This window comes from Brassica napus, chromosome C4 (genome assembly GCF_020379485.1).
Source record: "Brassica napus cultivar Da-Ae chromosome C4, Da-Ae, whole genome shotgun sequence".
In the NCBI taxonomy this organism is placed as follows: domain Eukaryota; kingdom Viridiplantae; phylum Streptophyta; class Magnoliopsida; order Brassicales; family Brassicaceae; genus Brassica; species Brassica napus.
The window spans coordinates 31,409,883-31,433,509 of NC_063447.1; the positions used below are offsets into that span (position 1 = coordinate 31,409,883).

A 23,627-nucleotide genomic window follows, 5' to 3' on the forward strand; every position below is an offset into this window, starting at 1 on the left:
TTTGTAAAAAGACTGATAGATCCAGGGATATCAAACATGCAATCAAAACTTGGATAAATAGTTGCCAAAGGTTTATTAAGTTCAGTTCTAAAACTCAAATTCAAATATTAATTATCCAACTCTCGCTGCAATATAATATATATATCTTAACCATTTAATATGGAAGCTTATGTTAACTGGCTTATTCTAATGTAGACATTGGTCCATTTATTTACTTATAAATTATCTTACTAATATGATCTATTAGTATGTAAGTTGAGTTTCGGTGCATTAGATTAATATATATACCAAAATGGATTTATAATAATGAAACTATATGAAAAATAAAGTAAGAGCTTCACCATTCAAAAAAATAATATATAATATATTCTATATATATGGTTATATATATATTGTTTTTAATTTATATTCAAAAATTTTACAATGTAAAAGTACATTCATATAAACACAAAGCTAAATGATTTTTTAACTAAAGGAATTAATATATTAAATAACTAAAGGAATTTAATTTATTAAACAAAAAATTACAATGTGTAAACAATAAAAATGTTATGTTTAGACATGCCATTTAAAACAGAAATGCAATATAGTAAATATTATATATTTATAGTGTTAAAATATATATATATATATATATAAATTATTCCTTTTTATTTTAAAAAATAACACCCGCATGTACGTGTGGGTCAAAGTTTAGTTTTTTATTTAAATTTAATTCAAAAAAGTATCTAAAATAACAAAAAAAAACTAAAGACTTCGACATATTTACGGATCTATGCCACTCATATCCAAACCCAACCATAACTTGACCCATACTAGACCAATAACCTATCCCGACCCAATTATTAACCCTAATTTTTTTTTCTTCTTCTTCTTCTTCTTCCTTTTTTATTTTTCCATGGATGTTTCTTTCACCTTTAAACAAAATCAAAATTTTCCTTCAAATATTCACTAACTTTCTTTTTCTTATCCAAAATTGGTCAACCCATAGTTGTATTTAACCAATTATGTCTTATCAAAAAATTGAATTTTATTTTTTTCGCACTAAATTTATGACAAAGAAAAACGCAGCGTACTACCAGTACAACTACTATGACTCTAACTAGTACAATTAGTACAACGCGAACTGGTACAACTAGTACAACTCGATCTAGTATAACTAGTACAACTAAAACAAATATAACTAGCACTAATACATTGATTATAACTGGTACAACTAAAACGCGTATAACTAGTATAACTTTGTAATTAATATGACAATACGTTTTTATTCCAGCATATGAGTAATGCTAGAAAAGTGGATGATGTAAAACCAATGAGACATGTTGATCTAACCTTCCCAGCTTCAATAATATTTGATTTGAATAATGATTTGTTTACAAGTTGTACTAGTTATACTATTTTCAAAAAAAATGCCTCTTCATCTTTTTGCTTCCGAAGCCGAAGACGGTGGATGCCAATCTAGAAAAAATTACAGAAGATGAAGATTTAGAAGAATAAAGTGCAAAATAATAGGTAAAAATCATTGTGAGTTCGAAAATGATGCATAATCATTCATGTTCGGTGTTTGGAATACAACAATAATAATCTAAGTGGTACAACTGGTCTAGATACAGTAGTAGTATTACTAGTTTAATTGTGCTAGAACTTGAGTTATGTTGTTTTAACATTGGGTAGTAATCTATTTAGATTTTGCAATACATAAATTATTCTTATAATCCACTTGTTTGATTTAAAAATCATGGATTTATCAAAGATTTCAGATCTAAAATTTTTTGTAAATCTATTAAAATAGTATAACCAATAACCCACACCATTTTTCTCGATTTTGAAATGACAAAATTGTACCAGTTATACTAGAAATACAATTTTGAATAAAATGTAATGTTATGCCAGTTTTACCAGTTAATGAATAGTTTTACCAGTAAATGAATGAATGATACAAAATCATGTTTAAAACCTGAAATATTTATATCTCATGAATTTAATACATTTTAACATTTTTTTAGACATTTAAACTATTTAAGGTGAATCTAAATGTTTATATTACATATGCATAATACCATATAGGTTAAAGTGCACATTTATAAGTTTTTAGGGTTAATTCAAAAGGTTTAAACTTGACAGGTTTGTGGTATACGTAAATTAACCAGATTAACAAAGGCAAAATTACTCTGAAGGGTACGAAAGAAGGTACAACTATCATGTTCAAAACGTGGTGAGCATTTAAACGTGGTAAACAATTAAAATGTGCCAAATTTATTAACATGTAATTGTACCAGTACTTTAGTTGTAAAATCGTATACATAGTTGTACCGAGTTTTGGTTTGTACAAGTTTGTACATAGTTGTATTTTGGTCTAGAATTTGAAATATGTAGTTGTACCAAATGGTAAATAAATATACATCAGTTGTACTACTTGTATATATTTACATACCTAGAATCACATACTATGGAATCATTAACTTTGTTAAAACATATCCATTGTATGTTTTTCAAAAATATAGTGCACAAACCACTACAAGAAAACAGCGGTATTCTGACGGACATTCCGGCGGAAAATGAAATCCTCGGAATATCCCGAGGAATTTTTGAGGATATTTCGACGAAACAAAAAATTTGGTTTTCTCAGAATTTCCTCGGAATATACCGACGGAATTCCGAGGAAATATCAATCCGTCGGAATATTCTTATGGAATACCGAAGAAAAATGTATTCCTCGGAAAAAACTGATGAATTCCGAGGATATATTATAGCCGTTGGAGAGCCGTTGGGGGATTTTAAAAATTCCGAGGAAATTCCGACGAACTAGCCGTTGGCGTCGGAATTCCGTCGGAATTTCTTCGGTCTGTCGGCAGGATTTCAACTATAAATACAAGCACCCCTCTTCCTCTTCATTCACTCCATATCTTCATCCTTCCTCTTACTCTCTTTACACACGAATTTGATTCATAAAAAACATGTCTTCTTCAAATTATTTTCGTTCTTGGATCGATCGACCTCATTTGGGTCCGAACACGAGATTTCTTACGGAAGAATACCAACGAGGTATAATCGAATTCATGGGGTTAGTTCACCGACAACCGGAAGCAAAAACAAAGTATGTTAAGATGTCCTTGCTCTAATTGTAAAAATAGAAAGGTTATTATAGAGTGAGATGTTTGGACTCATCTATATTTGAGTGGGTTTACACGAAGTTACAAAATTTGGTATCATCATGGGGAAACTGATTATGAACATGGTAGTACTAGCGAACCTCAGCCAGCGGTTAGATTAGAAGAACCAATTAGAACGGATGTAGATTATGGTGTAGGTACTGAGCAGATGGTAAATGATCATTTTAGAGGGGAAGATTTACCCAATGCACAAGCTAGGAGATTTTATGATATGTTGGATGCTGAAAAGCAACCATTGTACGAAGGTTGCAGAGATGGTCATTCAGCTTTATCATCTGCTACAAGATTGATGGGCATTAAAACATATTATAATTTGGCTGAAGACTGTGTGGATGTGATTGCTGATTTTGTAAAAAGTATTCTACCGAGGACAATGTAGCTCCTGGTTCATACTACGAGGTTCAGAAACTCGTAGCTGGTCTTGGTTTTTCGTATCAGGTAATAGATGTATGCAGCGACAACTGCATGATTTATTGGAGGGCGGATGAACAGCGGGTTACATGCAAATTTTGTGGGAAGCCTCATTATAAAGATACGAGTGGAAGAGTTCCAGTGCCATATAAAAGGATGTGGTATTTGCCTTTGACGGAAAGGTTGCAGAGGTTGTATCTGTCTGAACGCACAGCGCAACCAATGAGATGGCATGCGGAGCACTCAACAGATGGTGAGATCAGACATCCTTCAGATGCAAAAGCGTGGAAGCATTTCCAAACAAAGTATCCCGACTTTGCGTATGAGAGAAGAAATGTCTACCTTGGATTATGTACTGATGGTTTCAGCCCGTTTGGCAAGAGTGGAAGACAATATTCTCTATGGCCAGTCATTCTTACACCATACAACCTACCCCCAAACTTGTGCTTGCGACGAGAGTTTTTGTTTCTCTTGATTCTCGTTCCCGGACCAGAGCATCCTAAGAGATCACTTGATGTGTTTCTTCAGCCACTAATATATGAGTTGCAACAACTATGGGCTCAAGGTGCTGAAACATACGATATTTCGTGTAAAGAAAACTTTCAAATGCGGGCAGTACTAATGTGGACAATAAGTGATTTTCCGGCATATGGTATGTTATCTGGATGGACAACGCATGAAAGGCTATCATGTCCATATTGTCAAGATAACACTGATGCTTTCCAACTAAAACACGGAAGGAAAACGTGTTGGTTTGACTGTCACAGGAGATTCTTACCACCTGATCATCCATATAGTAGAGTAGGAATTTGTTTACGAAGAACAAGTGGGTGTTTGACAGTCCACCTCCGGAAATTTGTGGGAAAGATTTGAAGACACAACTAAGAGATTTTGGTGCAGAAATGACGCCAGACGTCGGTGGACATGAACGTTTTCTGGTAGATGCTGTTGGAGACCTACATAACTGGCACAAAAAAAATATTTTCTGGGATCTGCCATACTGGGAGGATCATCTGCTAATGCATAATTTAGATGTCATGCATATTGAGAAAAACTTTTTTGACAATCTCCTGAACACGATCCTTAATGTTCAAGGTAAAACAAAGGATAATTTGAAGTCAAGACTGGATTTAATCGATATATGTGCTCGTTCAGAACTTCATGTTGATGAGAATGGTAGGGCTCCTTTTCCCATATACCGACTTGGTGTAGAGGGAAAAGATGTGTTCTTTGATTGGATTTCAAACGATGTGGAATTTCCAGACGGTTATGCATCTAATTTGCGTAACTGTATCGACAGAAAGGAAGGAAAGTTTACTGGCTTGAAAAACCACGATTGCCATGTAATGATGCAGCGCCTCCTTCTGTTTGCCTTCAAGGAACTCTTACCACGAAATGTTCATGAAGCAATTGCAGGGATAAGTGGTTTCTTCCGCGATTTATGCAAGAGATCAGTGACTCTTGAAGGTATTGAAAATTTGAAGACTAACATAGCCGTGATTCAGTGCAACCTTGAGAAGATATTTCCTCCCTCATTTTTTGATGTTATGGAGCATCTTGTTATTCACCTGGCAAGAAAATTGGAACTTGGTGGTCCTGTGCAGCATAGATGGATGTATCTGTATGAGTGGTATATGTTCCATTTGAAGAAGATGGTGAAAAATTTAAGTAGGGTGGAAGGTTCTATAGTCGCACAGATGATCAATGAAGAAACTTCAAACTTTGCCGAGTACTACTTTCCAGCAGAAGTCCAGACCAAAAACAGAAGACCTGCTCGGCATGATGATAGAGGCGAACGGGCAACATATCATGTTACGGTTCCAGACATTTTAACAGACGTTGGACGACTTAGCGGAAAACCAAAGGACCGTCGACTTACTGAGCAGGAGCGCAATAATTTGCAAACATATTTGCTCACCAACTGCGAAGATGTTCTTCAATATGAGAGGTAAATAAATTAGCTTACAAATTTTTATTTTAACAAGTTGAAATTTAAATATTAATTAATTACATTATTGTCATCATATGTACAGTATTTTCATGGCAGAAAAGCGGTTCGAATATAGATACGCCACAGAGGACGAACTAGAAGAAATGAAGCAGAGAGAATTTGCTGGATGGATGTTTACTTATGTGAGTGCTTTAAACAAATTAAAATATCATTTATCACATATTTATACTAATTCACATTTATTGATATAACATATATATGTGCTATTAATAGGTGTCTGCTGGTTTGGCCAGAGGTGAAACATTTGACGATTGGATACGCGAGATGGTCGTTGGACCAAACTTTGTTGTGAAGTCATATCCGAGATTTTGTACTCGAGGATATGCATTCACAACTCAGAAGAGGAGACGTTCGAGTACGACTTATGATGCTGGCGTTTGTTCTGCATCAGGAGATGATGTATACTACGGACACATACATGAGATTTTGGAAATCAAGTATTTGGGCATGGTTGGATTGCGCTGTACTGTTTTCTATTGTGATTGGCACGATAACACTCTAGATTGAGGTGTGAGAACATATGCATTTGGTGGTACATCAGTAAATTCGAGGCGAAAGCTGCAATATTATGATCCTTTCGTTCTTGCTTCTCAGGCCGATCAGGTAATTAATGTTAATTATTCAGAATGATTCATCATCATGTGTATTAATTTATAATTTTACTAATAATTTTTTAAATGTTACAGGTTTGTTATATCAAGTACCCCCGGGTAAGGAACAGAGATGATCCATGGGTTGCTGTTACAAGACTCAACCCGAGAGGCCGAGTTCAAGGAAGTTCTGAGCTGGAAGACCCACTACAACCAAGCACATCAGGCAACTTAAGTGCAGCAGAAGATTTAGCTGGAGTTGGCCTTGTAGTCGATTTAACCGACTTCGGAGAGGAAGCCGTCGTTCACGTAGAGGATGAATCAGTGATTGGAGAGTTTCACCAAGATCCAGATTCAGATTCATCTGGTGATGATGACTCGGAAACAGACTAGCATCGACTTTTTTTTTTTTAATAGAAATACCGAGGAAATTCCGAGGTAAGATAGGTTTTCCTCGGAATTTCCTCGGAATAGACCTTGTCGATTTAGGGATTTGATTATAGAGTCTTTTTCCTCAGAATTTCCTCGGAATATTCCGACGGAATTCCGAGGAAGATAAGGGTTTCCTCGGAATTCCCTCGGAATATTCTGAGAAAATTCCGAGGAACTAGGGATTTTTAACTGAAAACAACGTTTTGCGGATTGAATAGCACGTATATAACTTTCATTAAGTGTCTTAACCAGATTATGAAGTCAAACTTTAGTGTTTTACCCAATAACAAACATTTTTACGATTGCATGAACGAAAACCACACAACATAAGAGAAACACTTATGCACTTTAATAAACGGTAAAGGGAATACTTACAATTATTGTTGAAATTTTGTTATTTCATGGTTTATGATCATCTATACAAAGAATCCTCAATGGTATGCATTACAATTGTATAAGAAATAAAATACGGCAAAAAAAATCGATGTTTTGAAACCCCAAACCCTTTCTCCTCGGAATTTCCTCGGAATATTCTGACGGAATTCCGAGGAAGATAAGGGTTTCCTCGGAATTCCCTCGGAATATTCCGAGCAAATTCCGAGGAACTAGGGATTTTTAACCGAAAACAACGTTTTGCTGATTGAATCACACGTATATAACCTTCATTAAGTGTCTTAACCAGATTATGAAGTCAAACTTTAGTGTTTTACCCAATAACAAACATTTTTACGATTGCATGAACGAAAACCACACAACATAAGAGAAACACTTATACACTTTATTAAACGGTAAATTGAATACTTACAATTATTTTTGAAATTTTGTTATTTCATGGTTTATGATCATCTATACAAAGAATCCTCAATGGTATGCATTACAATTGTATAAGAAATGAAATACGGCAAAAAAATTGATGTTTTGAAACCCCAAACCCTTTCTCCTCGGAATTTCCTCGGTAATTACCGAGGATATTTCGAGGAAAAATGGTTCCTCGAAATATTTTCATTTAACCGGGTAAATCAAGCCGCCAAATATTTCGCGAAAATTGAATTAATGATTTCCGAGGAAATTCCGACGGAAATATATAATTATTCCGAGGAAATTCCGACGTACATTTTCCGTCGGACGCCTCATTTTATTAGGTCGAACCAGATCTTCTTCCCCACTTCTCTCTTCCTCTCTCCGCCGAAGCTCTCCTTCTCTCTCACGATTTCCGCCGAACTCTCTCTTCTCTCTTGCGATTTCCGCCCTAATCCTCCTCAATTTCAGTCACTGATCATGTATGAACCCTATCCCACTCTCTTAGGTTAGATTTGTTAGGTTTTTAAGTAGTTTTGATGATTTTGGAATGATATTTATAAATTTTTGTTAGGGTGAATGGTAGGATTGTGTAAAATCGAGTTTGATTATGGTATTCACTTGATTTGAAATTTTTTTTTAGTTTTTATTAATTTTGTGATTAAAAACTATTTTTTGTAATTATTAAACTATTTTTTATTTATTAAAACTACTTTTGTTTATTAGAACTATTTTTATATATTTATTAAACATTTTTAATATCTATAAAACTTTTTTTGTGATTAAAAACTATTATTTGGGATTTTTATTAAAAAAAAAGAAAAAATATATATATATATATAATATAATTTTCTATATTTATTAAACATTTTTAATATTATTAAAACTATTTTTTTAATTATTAAACTATTTTTTTATTTATTAAAACTATTTTTTGTTTATTAGAACTATTTTTATATATTTATTAAACATTTTTAATATCTATAAAACTTTTTTTGTGATTAAAAACTATTATCTGAGATTTTGTTTTAAAATATGTATATATATATATTATATAATTTTCTATATTTATTAAATATTTTTAATACTATTAAAACTATTTTTTGTAATTATTAAACTATTTTTTATTTATTAAAACTATTTTTTGTTTATTAGAACTAATTTTTAAATATGTTTTTTTTAATTTACAGGTCTAATGATGATCAGACCCGGCCTCGACAGCGTCGTGGTCGTGGTGGTACGGGGAGCCAGTCTCGGGATTCCAGCCAGATTCAGGATTCCGCTTCGCCCCACAGCTCCTACCATACATCTCCCTCTGCTGCATCCGCTCCCGCTCCTCTCGCTCCCGCTGCTGCACCCGCTCCTGCTCCTCCGGGTCCTCCGGGAGTGATGAGTGTTGCGGAGTTTGTTCGACAGCCCGGTCGTGACCATCTTCCCTATCTCACTCCGTATCCACATGGACGGGGTCAAACATGGTAATTAAACGTATTTTTTTTTCATTAAAATTTGATTCACTATTAATAATTTGTTCTTTTTATTAGGTTCAACCGATCCGGGAACGGGATCAGCGCATGGATCAACCATATGATGTACTCGGCCCTCGACAAGGGACATCCAACTTTCGCTGACTTCCCTATCGACAAACAGCATCTGTGGTTTCGTCAGTTTGCGGTAAGTATTGTAATTTTTTACTTATATTTTTAATCTTTAATATAAATTTTCTACTAATTGTGTTTTTTTTCCAACAAGAATTCAACTGGAATTCTGATGATACGCTCTTTATCTATCACCACTTCGTCCATAAAGTTATGGACAACTATGGGAAGCAGATCCACGAGTGGAAGAAGAAGTGGGAAATCAACAAGGTTGTTTTTAATTTATTAAACAACTTTTAAACTTATTAAACTATTTTTTATTTATTAAACTATTTTTTTTTTTTATTAAAAGGTCCCAAAGTCGATGAACAACACGGTCTGGACGGAGTTGTGTGTGCATTGGGATAAGGAAGAGACGAAAGAAACTTCTTCCACCAACTCCACCAACCGCAGGAGCGACCGTAAAGGGAAGGGCGTCTTCAAGCATAACTTGGGTGCTCAATCTATTGCCACTCTGGGAGATCGCATGGTAAGTTCAGCCGCTTTTTCTTCAATTATTTAAGTTTTGAAATTTTATTTTTTGTGCATTTCTTCTAATTTCTAATGTTTGTTTAATTTATGTTTTTTTCAATGCGGAAGAAAATGATGGCGAGCCGGTTGATGATGAAGATGGCGTATACCAACAAGAAGACCGACCAGATTGATGATGGTCTTGTGAGGGAAGTGGTCACCCTGGTCCAAACTCAGGTGCAAGACGAAGTGTCTCAGCTTCAAACCGAGGATGACGATTCGACGGCTTTGACCAACTTGTCCCGGTTTCGAATCAACGAAATCGTTGAATCGGTAAGTTCTTTTTTTTAAAGTTCAATTCATTTATTTCTTGATTTTTATTTTATCATATTTTTATATTATTTAAATTTGGCTATTTTCTATTTCAGTCGGTTCCAAAGAAGAAGGGACGTTTGGTCGGTTTGGGTCGTCGCCCCCGGTCGGTTCCTCCTTCTTCTGCACCACCGCCCTTTGTTGACCCAGAAGTACATACGGCTCAGTTGAAGGACAAGGATGATCGCATATCTTTGTTGGAGACCCAGATGGCGGCTCAACATGCGGGCTATGAGGCACAGAAGAGGCTGAACCAGCAAATGATGGAGATGATGCAGAGGATGTACCCGAACGAGGTGTTCCCGAACGTGCAAGACCCGTAGTTTTTTTTTTTCCAAAAACACGGAATGTTTTATTTTTATTTGTACAACTTTGAATATTATCTAATATGTTTTCAATTTTAATTTTAATTTTATATTTTCGAATTCAAATTTCAAAAATTTTATTTTTTTAAAAAATTAATTTTTTTTGAAATTCCGAGGAAATGAACCCTCGGAAATTTCCGACAAACATTTCCTCGGAGTAAGTTGTCGGAATATTCCGAGGGACTCCTTCCTCGGAATTTTCCGAGGGCTCCGTTCCTCGGAAATTCCCGATGAAAATTCCGAGGAACATTTCGTCGGAACTTCCGAGGATTGGACCATCGGAAAGTCCATCGAAATATCCTGAGGAAGTTCTCCCTCGGTATATTCTGAGGACCTTTCCGATGAACTGGTGGTCCTCGGAGTTTCCTTGGAAATTCTGGAATTCCGTCGGAAATTTCCGAGGGATTTCCGAGGAAAAATGAATTTCCGAGGATTTATTTTCGAGGACTTGTTTCGTCGGTATGTCGTCGGAATAACGTTATTCCGACGACATACCGATGATTTTTTCCCTCGGTATGTCGCTGTTTTCTTGTAGTGAACAAGTAAACAAACCTTTAAAGTATAAGGTATATCATGGAAACTTTTGTGATTGTGTAATAATTGTTAGGATGTACCATTTTTTTTTTATAAAACTTCTAATAGTTAGGATGTACCATTTTAAGGACCTTACAACTTGTCTAGTCTGTGGTTATTTTCATATGGAAAGCCAAATTGAATTTTAAAATTTCTTAATTGAAGTGGTTGTACCAGTATTTCCTTCTGGTTATATATAAAATAGTTGTATTAATTGTACTGATATTACAATATATATAGTTATACTAGTTGTACCAGTGTTATAATACATAAACATAAATGTGTGTTATATGAAGTTTTACCAGTTGTACCAGTAGTATCTGACAGAAACAATACATTACAAATTTCTCCATTGCAAAGTATAAAAACACATAAATAGCATCCCTAACACATGAATAAGTTCCACAGCACATTCTCTAACATTAATCAGTTTGCGATGATGGTCAAGCGCTTCCCTCCATGTCTTAACATGTCTGCAGAGAGGGTGAAGAAAAGGACCAAGTTTCTGGTGAAGAAGAAGAATAAGCTTATGCTGAGGAAGATGAAATGGTCACTAAACGCTGTGGCTTCGTTTCCTCAGGTGCTTGGAGTTAGCATGGAGAAGAGGATTGTACCTAGATGTAACGTTATGAAAGCACTCATGTTGAAAGGGTTGCTCGGAGACAGATAAAGCATACTACCTGATAAGGAATCTGTCTTGTTATGTACTGATGAGGAGTTTTTAGACAGGTATGTGAGGAATCATGATGACAAGGAGCTTGTGGCTGAGTTAATGTCTATCTTCACCAGAGATTCTGCTTCATAGATAGTTAAGGCTTGTGTCAAGGAGTGAAGTGTGTTTCTCTGACCTGGATTTTCGCTTTATAAGTTCAAGGATATGATTCTAAAAACAGTTTAAGCTATCATATTATTTAACTGAATAATGTAATGCCTTTGGTTTTTGTTTCATTACCATCTACCAAAGTAATCAAACACATGTTTGATCCATATCTTTTAGAGGTATATCTTGCAAGTAGCAAGAGTCTCTCTTACTTTTGTTAACAAAATTTTCTAAGATTGCTTCTACAGTCTACTAGATGCTGAGAAATATCTTGTCCCCAAGCTTAATTCTCAGCAGTCTAAAGGAGCTTCAGCCCCTGAGCTCAGTGAGATTGTTTTGAAAGTTCCTACAATCTTGAGGAAGGAAAGGAAGGGGACAAAACTATCAGCAGATAACAGTTCCAAGTTAGAAAAGTCGTTAAAAGGTTATGCTTTGGGGCAGAAGATCTATGGGAATGTTCAAGAAGTGGCCTTCCTTTATGGACTAATCAAAGAGGAGATCCTCAGTATTCAAGAATTTTCCGCAATGCATTGGTGATTCAGAGCATAACTCCATAGAAACATTTCCAGAACTAGGATTCAGTAGAGATGATTTTCAAGCGCTATCCTCAGTGCACAGGATATTCTGCATTTGGTGAAGAACAAGAGAGATATTCTGCACAGGATATTCTGCATTTGGTGGAGAAAACGAAATGGCCACTAAGGTTGTGGTTTCAAACCCTGCATTACTCTGATACAGTTTGGAGAAGAGAACTATCCTAAAGTGTAAACTAATCAAACCTCTCATAGTGTCATGTCCAAAACTCCCTTCAATTGGGTCTTTTTGGTATGTACCAATGTGATGTTCGTAGCAATATTTTTAAGATAGTCGCAAATCTTGCTACATAGAGAATGCTTTTCCAATGGTAGCTTCTTTTCTGTCAATAACATATTGGGAAAATCTCGTAAACAGCAATTGTTTAGTTTTTGCCACCAAATAACATTTGAATGAGAAAAATCTCAATACTAAATTACCATACATCTTAAACCCTAAATCTAGTCTCTCTCACTGAATATTAATCTCTAGTCAGTAAACCCTAAACCCAAATATATAAATATTGGTTGTAGATATTTTTTAAATAAAACATGTGATTGAATGGGATGTTGGATTGCTGGAAAATTATGTGGTCTCTGAAGACATACTTCTCATAAGAAGTTTAGCCATAAGCTCTACTCATAGACGTGACACTTTCTGTTGGAATTACACGAAGAATGGTCTGTACACGGTTAAATCAGGATACTGGGTAGCTCGTAATTTATTGCGACGTGAGGAAGAGAAAGAGATATTAGAACCCAATATAACCAAGCTCCAGGCCTTTGCTTGGAAGATAAAAGCTCCACAGAAAATTCGCCATCTTATATGGCAATTGATAACATGTCATGTGGCAGTAACAAAAAACTTGATAAGACGTAACATGAGATGCGATAACTACTGTCCAAGATGTGGGGAACCAGAAGAATATGTTACTCATGCAATATTTGAGTGTCCGCCTGCTCTACAAGTTTGGGCCTTATCTTCAACGCCAACGAGTTCAGATATTTTCCCTGTCTCAAGTATCTATGCTAATCCTCTTCTGGAGGAAGAGCAGCATTGTCGGGCCAGAATTAGATATGGATCCATACCCCTGAATAATCTGGTTTATCTGGAAGGCCATGAATGATAAACTCTTTAGGGGCATAGACAGAGACCCTATGGAGTTAGTTCGCTATGCAGAGAGTGAGTGTCAAGCCTGGTTCGATGCAAACAAAATGACTCCACCGACTATACATGAGCGTAGTAGTGACCAATCTCAAGTCATACGCTTGAGTAATGTTTGTCTAATAGATGGATCATGGACATCTACATCACAGCTCAACGGGAGTGGATGGGTTTGGATGGACAATTTGGGGGAGGCTCAACTTATGGGGACACAGAATTATATTCGACGAGAGTCTCCTCTGCACACAAAAGTAGAAGCACTAAGATGGGCGATGGAGAGCATGCTACAATACCCGATATGTCAGAGCTTTGGAAAGACTGCAAGGATCTGATCGCCATGATTAAGGAACCACAAGCTTGGCCAAGTTTTGCAACATAATTGGAGAGGATAGAGACTTTGCAGATATGCTTCCCGGAATTCAATATTATCCATGTTCCACAAGCACAAAATCGGATCTTTGACTTCCTAGCCAGGACGGCAAGATCTTTCCATTGAGATCTTTATTTTGTTGGTTGTTCTATTCTGGTCTGGTTACCCAGACCATCTCAAGTTTGAGTAATAGAATTGTCTTTCGATGTTAAAAAAAAATGTGAGATATGTGATGTATATACAAAATAATTATTTTATATCAATTAAAAAAACTTTCTATTAATAATAAAAATATAAATAATCAAAAATTTATTATTATTTAATATAATATTAAAATGACATTTATGTTATTAAGAAATTAAATTTTATAATTTTGTTCAATAAAACATGTGAGATATGTGATGTATGTACAAAATAATTATGTATATCAATTAAAATACTTTATTAATAATAAATTTTAATATTATTTAATATAATATATAAATAAGATTTATGTTATTTAGAAATTAAAATTTCATTAATTTATTCAAAATTAAATAAATATTATGTATAAGTTTTTAAAAAATAATATAAAAAACGTTAATATCTATGTAATAATAAATTTTACTTACAATTCTATAACTTGTTTAATATTATACATAATTGTTTCATTTTATAGATCCTGAAATCTAAATGATTTTTGGCTAACATACATAAGGAAAATGTTTTCTTTATATTTTTTCTGTAGCTTTAGAAATAAAACTAAATCATGACTGACGAAAGTTAGTAAAGTTTTGATGTATAAACTTTAAAACTAAAGCTAAATCATGCTTGTTAAGAATTGATGATTTAAAAATAAATAAAGGAAAAAAGCGAGATAAAGTCCAACCAGTCACTCATTTTATCTCTAATTGTCTACTTTATATTTTATTCACAGAAATTTTTTAAATATATTCTATTTCTATTTTTGATTTTTATATATTATTTATAAAAATTACAACTTGATCGCATATATTTTATTTTTAACAAAATTTTAATAAATTATGTATTTTATATAACCATTTATTATATCAAAAATTACATTACATCATATTAAACGCATAATATATTTTAACCTAAGCATTATCATTAGTGTATCTTTTTCACACATGTTCAATTAATGCATTTTGAAGTGGAAATACGTTTCTTTTCTAATCTTTGATTTCTCTTAATCGACCAAGAACTCTTTAAACAGAATATTATCATTCTATGGTATTTGGACCTCTAGAGGTGGAGCTTTTCTTCCCACTAAAATTGGTTCTTTAAGATCACGTTTATCCCCAATTATTATATTATGTAAGATTATACATGTAGTCATTATGTAGTATAACACATTTTCCCGAAAATGAACTGATTTCCTTTCACAATAGCAAACGCGACTGGTGAACTTCGGATGAACGTTCTACATCTTTTTTACAAGCTTATTTTTGTGTAGCAAAATAGTTTTTCTACATCCTATATTATACTCTTTTTCTTGAATGATATAACGGACAGGAGAAGCAATATCTTGCTCGAGATTGGAGAAGAGGTGAGAAGATTCCAACACATTTATATAATTATTTGTGCATGACATTTTAAAATATGCATGCCATCGTAATCTATCATAGATTAAAGAATTATAGTAGGTGCAAACTACGACCAGCAAATCTATCCAAACAAGTATTCTTGGAAAAACTTGTTTTTCACCAATGCATAGATTCTCCTCCAAGAAGCCACGATTCAAACCGCAAGGAAGATGTCATAATAGGGTACCGTAATAAAGGATGTGGTACCTACCAATTACAGACATATTGAAAAGATTGTACCAATCTGAGCAGACTGCTGGAGGGATGAGATGGCATGCCGAGCATACTCAGACGGATGGTGAGATGACTCATCCATGCAAGAGCTTGGAAACATTTTACAAAGTACATCCAGATTTTGCTAGCAATAGCCGGAATGTATCTTGGATTAAGCACATATGGATTTAGTTTATTTGGAATGTCAGTGAGATAACATTCATTGTGGCCAGTCTTTCTTACGCCATACAACCTGCCACCGGAGATGTGCATGAAAAGGGAGTTTTTATTATTGACCATATTAATACCTGGTCCGAAAAATCCAAAAAGCTCTCTAGATGTTGTTCTACAACCACTGATAAAATAGTTGAAAGATTTGTGGTCAATAAGGGTGAGGACGTGTGATTGTTCAACGAAGACGAATTTTACGATGCGAGCGATGCTTTTGTGAACCATAAGTAACTTTCATGCTTATGTGATGTTGTCTGGATGAACTACACATGGGATATTATCTTGTCCATATTGTAATGAAATGACATATGCGTTTCAATTGAAAAATGGTAGGAAGACGAGTTGGTTCGATTGTCACCATCGATTTCTTCCCATTAACCATCCGTACTGAAGAAACAAGACATTGTTTAGGCACAAAAGGGTTGTGAGAGACAATCCTCCTCCATATTTAACAGGAGAACAAATTGAAGCGTAAATCGATTACTACGGAGCTCAAGAAACAGTTTGTCAAGGTGGTAATTGGCATGTTCCCGGTAATATGCCTGATTTTTATGGAGTTCATCACAACTAGCATAAGATGAGTATATTTTGGGAGTAGCCATATTGGAAGGATCTTCTTTTCCGCCACAACCTCGATGTGATGCATATAGAGAACAATGTTTTTGAGAACATCCTGAATACAATATTGAATGTCTCAGGGAAGACAAAAGACAGCAAAAAATCAAGGTTGGACTTACATGATATTTGCTAAAGAAGCGAGTTACATATAAAAAGCAATAGACAAGTTCCCGTTCTATCAGATTTTCATCAGAACAAAAGTAGGTGTTGTTCAACTGGGTGGCATCATAAAAGAAATTTCCCGATGGGTATATTTCAAATCTCTTTAGATGTGTTGAAAAAGGTCAAAAGTTCTCTGGGATGAAGAGTCATGATTGTCTTGTCTTTATGCAAAGACTACTTCCCTTTGCATTTGCGGAGCTACTTCCAACAAAAGTACATAAAGCACTTGCATGTAATATATTACACATTAATTTCTTTATTACTTTATAATATGCACAAATAAATAATATGACTACTAATGTGTTTAATTGTTTTTGGAATATACAAGGTATTGGAGTATTTTTTTAGGGATATGAGAACACGCACTCTTAAAGAGGATGTCGTAGAACAACTTCATGAGAACATTCTCATCTTATTGTACAACTTAGAGAAGATATTTCCCCTAGCATTTTTTTACGTCATAGAGCCTCTAGTTGTCCATCTCCCGTATGAAGCATTGCTTCATTGACATATACATTACGGATGGATGTATCAGTATGAGCGGTGTGGGAACCGAAATTCGCACTGTCGATTTCCGTTTAAATTAGGAAAGTAGGAGAACCCTAGTTTCCCAGAGGTCCCGGATATCTGCTAATACCACACACCAAGCAATCAGAACACGAGATAACAATGATAAAGTATAAGGAATCGTAAAAAGAGAGCAAAGAGAAGTCTTATTCCGAATTTGCGTATGAGCGTTTACAACAAGGTATTAGCCTGGGCTCAAGAGCTGTTGGCGAGATTCCCAGTTCTAAAAACCCTAAGGCGGCTAAACCTAATTGAGTCGCAGCTCGAAATAACAAAAATGGAAAGTTGCCTAATTGCTCTAAGTGCTAAGTTTTTTTTCCAAAAAAGTCCTCCCTTGTGCCTCTCGCCTAGGACTCCTTATATACTCGCTCCTAGGTCGGTTTACGCTTTTCCTCTTCTGCCCTTAAACCGTCATAGCTTAAAAATGGAGATATTCCGTTTTTCCTGATCTTCGTAATTATCTTCGAAAACTTCATATTTATCCGTGGAAACTTGACATTTATCTTTCCTTGCGAACCAAGCATAAACCGTCCTACAGGTTATAGGCTTTTGGTTAAGAAATCGTAAGTGGGTTTCAAGTCACGTCTTAGGTCTCTTTGGGCCGTCTTTTGACTCGAAACGTTTATTACGGCTTCTTTCGATAAAAATAAACTTTCCGCGGTTTTTATCGTAAAGTTCGATTGATGACTTCAAATGATGAGAAACATGAAATGGGTTTGCTATGGTCTTCGGGAGATAGCATTAAAGAGTAGACGAGAATGCATGGATTCGTGTCGTATCGATGTTTTAAGAAAGCACGGTTGCTACGTAGCGACCGAGCTCTCACGACCAGCTTGTGCGCTGGTTGCTACGCGGCAACCTTGTCTGAGTCTTTCTCCGATTTTTCGTGAATGTGTTTTCTCCGCAAGATTCTTCGTAAAAATAAATCTTTTTCGAAGATTTATTTTTCGTAAAAACGTTCTTGCTGATTTTACGGAGATTTGGATGTTAACTTCGTCGTGACCGTTTTTTTGATCCCAACAAGTGGGCCATGAAATATTTGAAGGGGAAAGCGAAAAACCTCGCAAAAGTTGAAGGTTCTATAACTGCTGCAAGTTTTACGGAAGAAACATCTCACTTCACATCGTACTATTTTGCACTCTAAGTACGTACTCGGAACAGAACTCCAAGAAGATATGATGATGGTGGCGCCAACGTACGTGGTTGATGGTGTTCCATACATCTTTAGCCAAATTGGGCGACTAGGTGAGAAATTGAAAGAGGTTTGGTGGTCGAGTGATGAAGACGTCCATAGTGCACACACTTATATTCTACTCAATTGCGAGGATGCATTGATGCGTTATTTTGAAAGGTAACATATATGTAAACTTCTGAACACATTCACACACACACACACACACAGATATATATATATATATATAAATTATATAATTTTCAATTGATTAATTAACAGAAAATGTGATTTTACAGCTTATTTGTTACTCAAGTCGAAAAAGCAATCCCATGTATAACCACAAGTGAGGTACATAGAAGGAAAAATCAACACTTTATTAAGTGGTTGAGGAGTCATGTATTAAGTTAAATTTTTATGGCATACATATCTATTCGCCGTTAGTATGATTAATTTCAATGTTCTCTTTATTTTTGTAGGTTGATTATGACGATCTAGATTACCCCACATGGTTTCACGAATTAGTTCAAGGTCCACTTGCAAAGATCACCACATCACCGATGTATTTCACACGAGACTTTATTTTTCATACATATGAGTATGGTAGACGGCATGCGACAAGTAAACTATGGAATATGTGTGAAAGGCGAAACAAATTTCTACGAGATCTTGCAGAAGATTATTGAAGTGGAATTCCCAGGGTTATTAAGGCTAAAATGCGTCCTCTTCAAATGTGACTGGTTCGACCCCGTCGTCAAAAGAAGTGTTCGGTTTAACAAATTCGGTATAGTTGATGTCAATGTTGGACGAAGCTACAAAAAATTCAAGCCTTTCATATTAGCTTCGCAAGCAGACCAAGTTAGCTTCATTCCATACCGTCGCATGAAAGACTCAGTAATAAATTGGTTAGCTGTTATCAAAGTTACACCTCGTGGACGAATAATCGGTGGAGAAGAACCACCTTTGCAAGAAGAACACATCAATGAAGTCGAGGAAGCTGAACAACAAACTGATGACATCCTTCTCATTGATTCGCATAATCGTGAATACAAAGATCTTCCCGACGATACCACAGACGAAGCTGTTGAAGACAAGTTTAATGAAAATGATGATGTTTCCAGTGATGACCAGAATGTCAATGATGTATCCGAATGATGATGTAATTTTTTTAATATGTTTGACTTTCAGATATAATGCATGTGTTTAGTTTGTTTAATTATGAATATTAAATTAATAAATTGATTTTGGGTTAGGCAAAATCAGTTTAGGGATTTGTGGATTGAGGGTTTAGGAAGTAGAGATTGAGGTTATAAGTTAAGGAACTTAGGGTTTCAGGTTTCGGGTTTGGGGTTTTAGAGATTTAAAATAGATTCTCGTTATTTCCCCGTAAAAGAGAAATACGGTTCTAAGATTTCATCGTAAACTACTCGTAAAAAGAAAATGCGGGCCTAGTTATTTCCATGTAAGCCATTTCGTCGTAAAGTACTTGTGGTTAAAAAACGCGGGCCTGGTTAATTTTTCGTAAATTATCAAGGATTTTACGAGAAAACCAAAATTCCTTAATATGTCCGAGCCATCTCATTTCTCATTTCGTAGCTGCTTCCTCTCATTCTCCAAACAAGGTACTCCTCTCTACTTCCTCTCTAGTTTAGCTTAGGTGGTTAGTTTAGGGTGATTAGGGTTGATTAGGTGGTTTAGTGTAGGGAATTTTTAGAAAAGTTTATGGAATTTATTGATAATATAGGATAATGATTTTAAATGTTAATAATATATTTATGTTTTTTTCAAATGGTTAATAATATAATTAATTTTTTTTAAAGATTGTTAGAAAGAACAAGCTTACTGCTCATTACCGAGACCTGTTCGGTGTGCCTGGTAGTCGAGCAGACGCATCATCTTCTTCAACTCCCGGTTCTTCGGTTCCGGATACTGTCCCCGACTCTCAGCCTTCTTAGAGAGTCTCCCAGTCACCTCCTTTTGCTGTACCACCGGTTCCTCCGTTTGCTGCACCACCCACACATCACGATCGTGTTCCAGAGGAGGTGCTTCCTGCTCATGCGGCCGGGATTCATCCCAATTTTCTGGTGACGTCGAGTGCTCCTTATGCTATGTATACTGTCAAGGACTTTCTCGCTCAGCCAGGCAGAGAAGATTTACCAGTTTTAGACCCCGGCCGACCGGAAAATACTTTCTGGTACGTTATATTTTTAAAAGTTTTTTATTTATAACAACATTCAATAATTTATACTTTTAATTTGTTTTTTCAGGTTTAGGGTTGACGGTTGTGTCGCTCGGACAGTAATCGAGGCGAACAAAGGCTTCTTCTCTGAGCCACATCCAAACTGGAAATGACGCCGGACCACTTCAAAAAGACGTGGTTCAAAATGTTTGTAGTAAGTTACTATTAAATATATAAATTTTATTTTTTTTTAGTATTAAGATTTTTTATTATTTTTAACTAATTATTAATCTAATATTTTTCTGTTACAACAAAAATGACTTTGGTCCATAGGGGTGAACTAGAAGGTGAAGAAAGCGTTTGTCGCAAAGGCGAAAGGTCGATTGTTGGCTTATTCTATTTCTCTTGTTCTTTTACTCCGGATACGTTTCACGTATCAGAAGACAACATTTCTATGTTCGTGGTTTGTGCGACCGCTAACATAGAGTTGTTTTAGGTACCGATTACAACTAAGATTGAGCCCAATTGCAGTGTTAGTGGAACAAGTTAGTAGCCGTTAATACGCCAACAATCACAGGTTTTAAGTGTAGGGTTCAAGCTAGGTGGCGTTTATTCATAGACTTGGTCGTTAGGATATTTTACAAAGGCTTATTCATTTGTTATCTTCTTTGAACAAGAAGACCAGTCATTATTTGAAAATAGTATATTTGTTTCGCTCATCCCCAAAATTTACAGTATATGCCGAGTTATCCGTGTCCCAACCTTCAATTTCTCCAGTTAAGACTTTGATGTGGAAGATGTTGGCAATTGTTCAGGAAGTGTCCTGTCTCTCTTGCATGAAACATTTATAGGCCGAGGATTCAACAGAGATGATTTTCTGATGATGGTCAAATGTCTTCCTCCATGCATTGGGTTATCTGCAGAGATAGTGCAGAATAAGACTGACTTTCTGGTTAATCTCTTAGCACAGAACAAGTTTCAGCATAACTTATCAAGAAGATATCCATGAAATTCGAAAAATTTCCATTTGGTGTAGAGAAAGATCACAACAGGCATTCAATTAAGTTATTGAAGTCAATAGCGAGAGGAAAGGGACCAGACAGAACTTTGTCATCGAAGTAATATAAAATTATACACAAAACAAGAAATCCATTTTACATCCCATAAATGATAAACCATTACAACAGAGAATAAAAATAGACAGGAGTCAACGAGGGATAGGAGCAATTGTAGTGCTTGTGTTCACTTCGTTGGAACTCTTCGAGCTTACGTCTTGACTATTTCCTCTTCTAGATTTCTCATACATTAGACACTCGTTTAGCTCATGAACAACTTGAGCCATGTTTGGTCTTTCTGCTGAAGAAAGTCTCGAACACGACATTGCTAGTTCAAGAACTTTCCAGGCAGAGTCAGAGCCATAGTCTCCTTTGAGGTCTGGATCCATAACACTTTCGATATCTCCTGACGTAAGAAGAAACCTTACCCATTCTGCTATGTGAGGATTTTCGCGGGTTTGATCAATCACGAGTTGGTTTGTAATTATCTCTAATAATACGATACCAAAACTGTAGACATCACTCTTTTCAGACAACCTATGTGTTTGGTAATATCTGCAAGATGGTTTATAAAAAAAAATTTATAATTAACTAAAGAATTGGAATACCAAGCCGTGGAAGTCAAGAATGCTTACTCAGGATCAAGGAATCCAGGAGTTCCAACAACAACAGTAGAGACATGAGTTTCACTCCCAATAGGGAAAGATCTTGAAAGACCAAAATCGCCAAGTTTTGCCTGAAAGTCTTCATTCAACAATACATTTGTGCTTTTTACATCTCTATGATACATAGGCGGTTTGCATCCGGTGTGCAAATAATTTAATCCTACACGGTAATACGATTGGTTAGTTACAAATTTAAAGGAAAATTGACAAGTTAAAGGGAATATGGACACAGCTCCAAAGTGGTTTGTTCACAAACCAAGTGCAGTTTCTGCAGCTATTCTTAGTCTAGATTGCCAGTCCAAGAATGAGGAGCCTTCTTTTCCTCTAGTAGACAATATATATCAACATCCAAAAGATAATACGTAAAGCCTATAGTTGTTTAAAAAAAAAAAAACTAAAGCCTATAGTTAAGTGGTCTGGAGTTATATTTACCTGAGAGATGCTCTTTTAAGTCTCTATTAGCCATGTATTCATAGGCCAGCGCCAAATGATCTCTTTCATCACAATATCCAGCAAGGCTTACCAAGTTTATATGATGAACTCTCATTAAAAGTTCGACCTAACAACCAATTTTGGTCACATGGAAAACATCAAAGCCCGTACAATAATGATTTTAAAAGAATCACTTGGGTGTTATATTTGTGTGAGGAGTATATATCAAACAGACCTCAGCCTTGAACTGTTTATATCCTTGAGATGATGATTGAGACAGTACTTTAACAGCTACTTGCTCGATACCGTTCAGATAACCTTGATAGATGATCCCAAAACCTCCTTCACCAAGGATCTTCTGGAAATTGTTTGTCATTGCCATCACCTCTGAATAACTGAATCTTCTCTTTAAGGTTTCGATTGATGGTCGTAGGGCTGCAAGAAAGATTCTACAAACTATGTGAGAACTTATATTTTTTATGGTACTTACATAGAGTCTCCAAAATCAATGAGTTTACTGCGAATCCCTTACCCTCTCTTCTTGATTGCTTTCTGCGTAGGCCAATGAAAAGGACAACAATCACAATCAAGAGAATTGCAACGGAAGCAACTGACGCAACAAACTGCTACTGGAATTTTTTTTTTTTTGGATAAAGTAACCTCATGAATTTTTGGGTTTCCCTGAAGGCTACATATATATCGCAAGCATTTCTACAGTTACTTATAACACAAATTTTGGTTGGATTAAGGGAATCAGCATGAAATCACAAGAGATATTTACTTTAAGGCCAGTCCTTCATTTTTTCTATCAAGAAGAGCTTGTGGAACCGGACCACTTAAACTATTATTGCTTAAGTCTCTGTTATGGAAAGGAAGATTTCGTCAAGATTAGCAGGATTTGCAGAAGTAACACTGGCGTTTACAAGTTTGGTGTCTTTCTTGAGTGACTTACATGAAAACAAGGAATCCATATTGGCTAAAAATCCAAGCA

At 35.4% G+C, this 23,627-nt stretch overlaps 1 protein-coding gene across 1 annotated transcript; it reads right to left on the reverse strand.

Annotated features, from left to right (window-relative positions):
• Positions 1–21,527: 21,527 nt before the first annotated feature.
• On the reverse strand, positions 21,528–23,141 carry LOC106393094 (receptor-like protein kinase At3g21340; the record flags this gene model as incomplete). Its single annotated transcript, XM_048755764.1, has 5 exons — positions 21,528–22,094; positions 22,175–22,364; positions 22,461–22,526; positions 22,637–22,763; positions 22,872–23,141. Coding segments are annotated over 5 exons (1,056 nt in total), but the record flags the coding sequence as incomplete, so codon positions are not given.
• Positions 23,142–23,627: the final 486 nt, after the last annotated feature.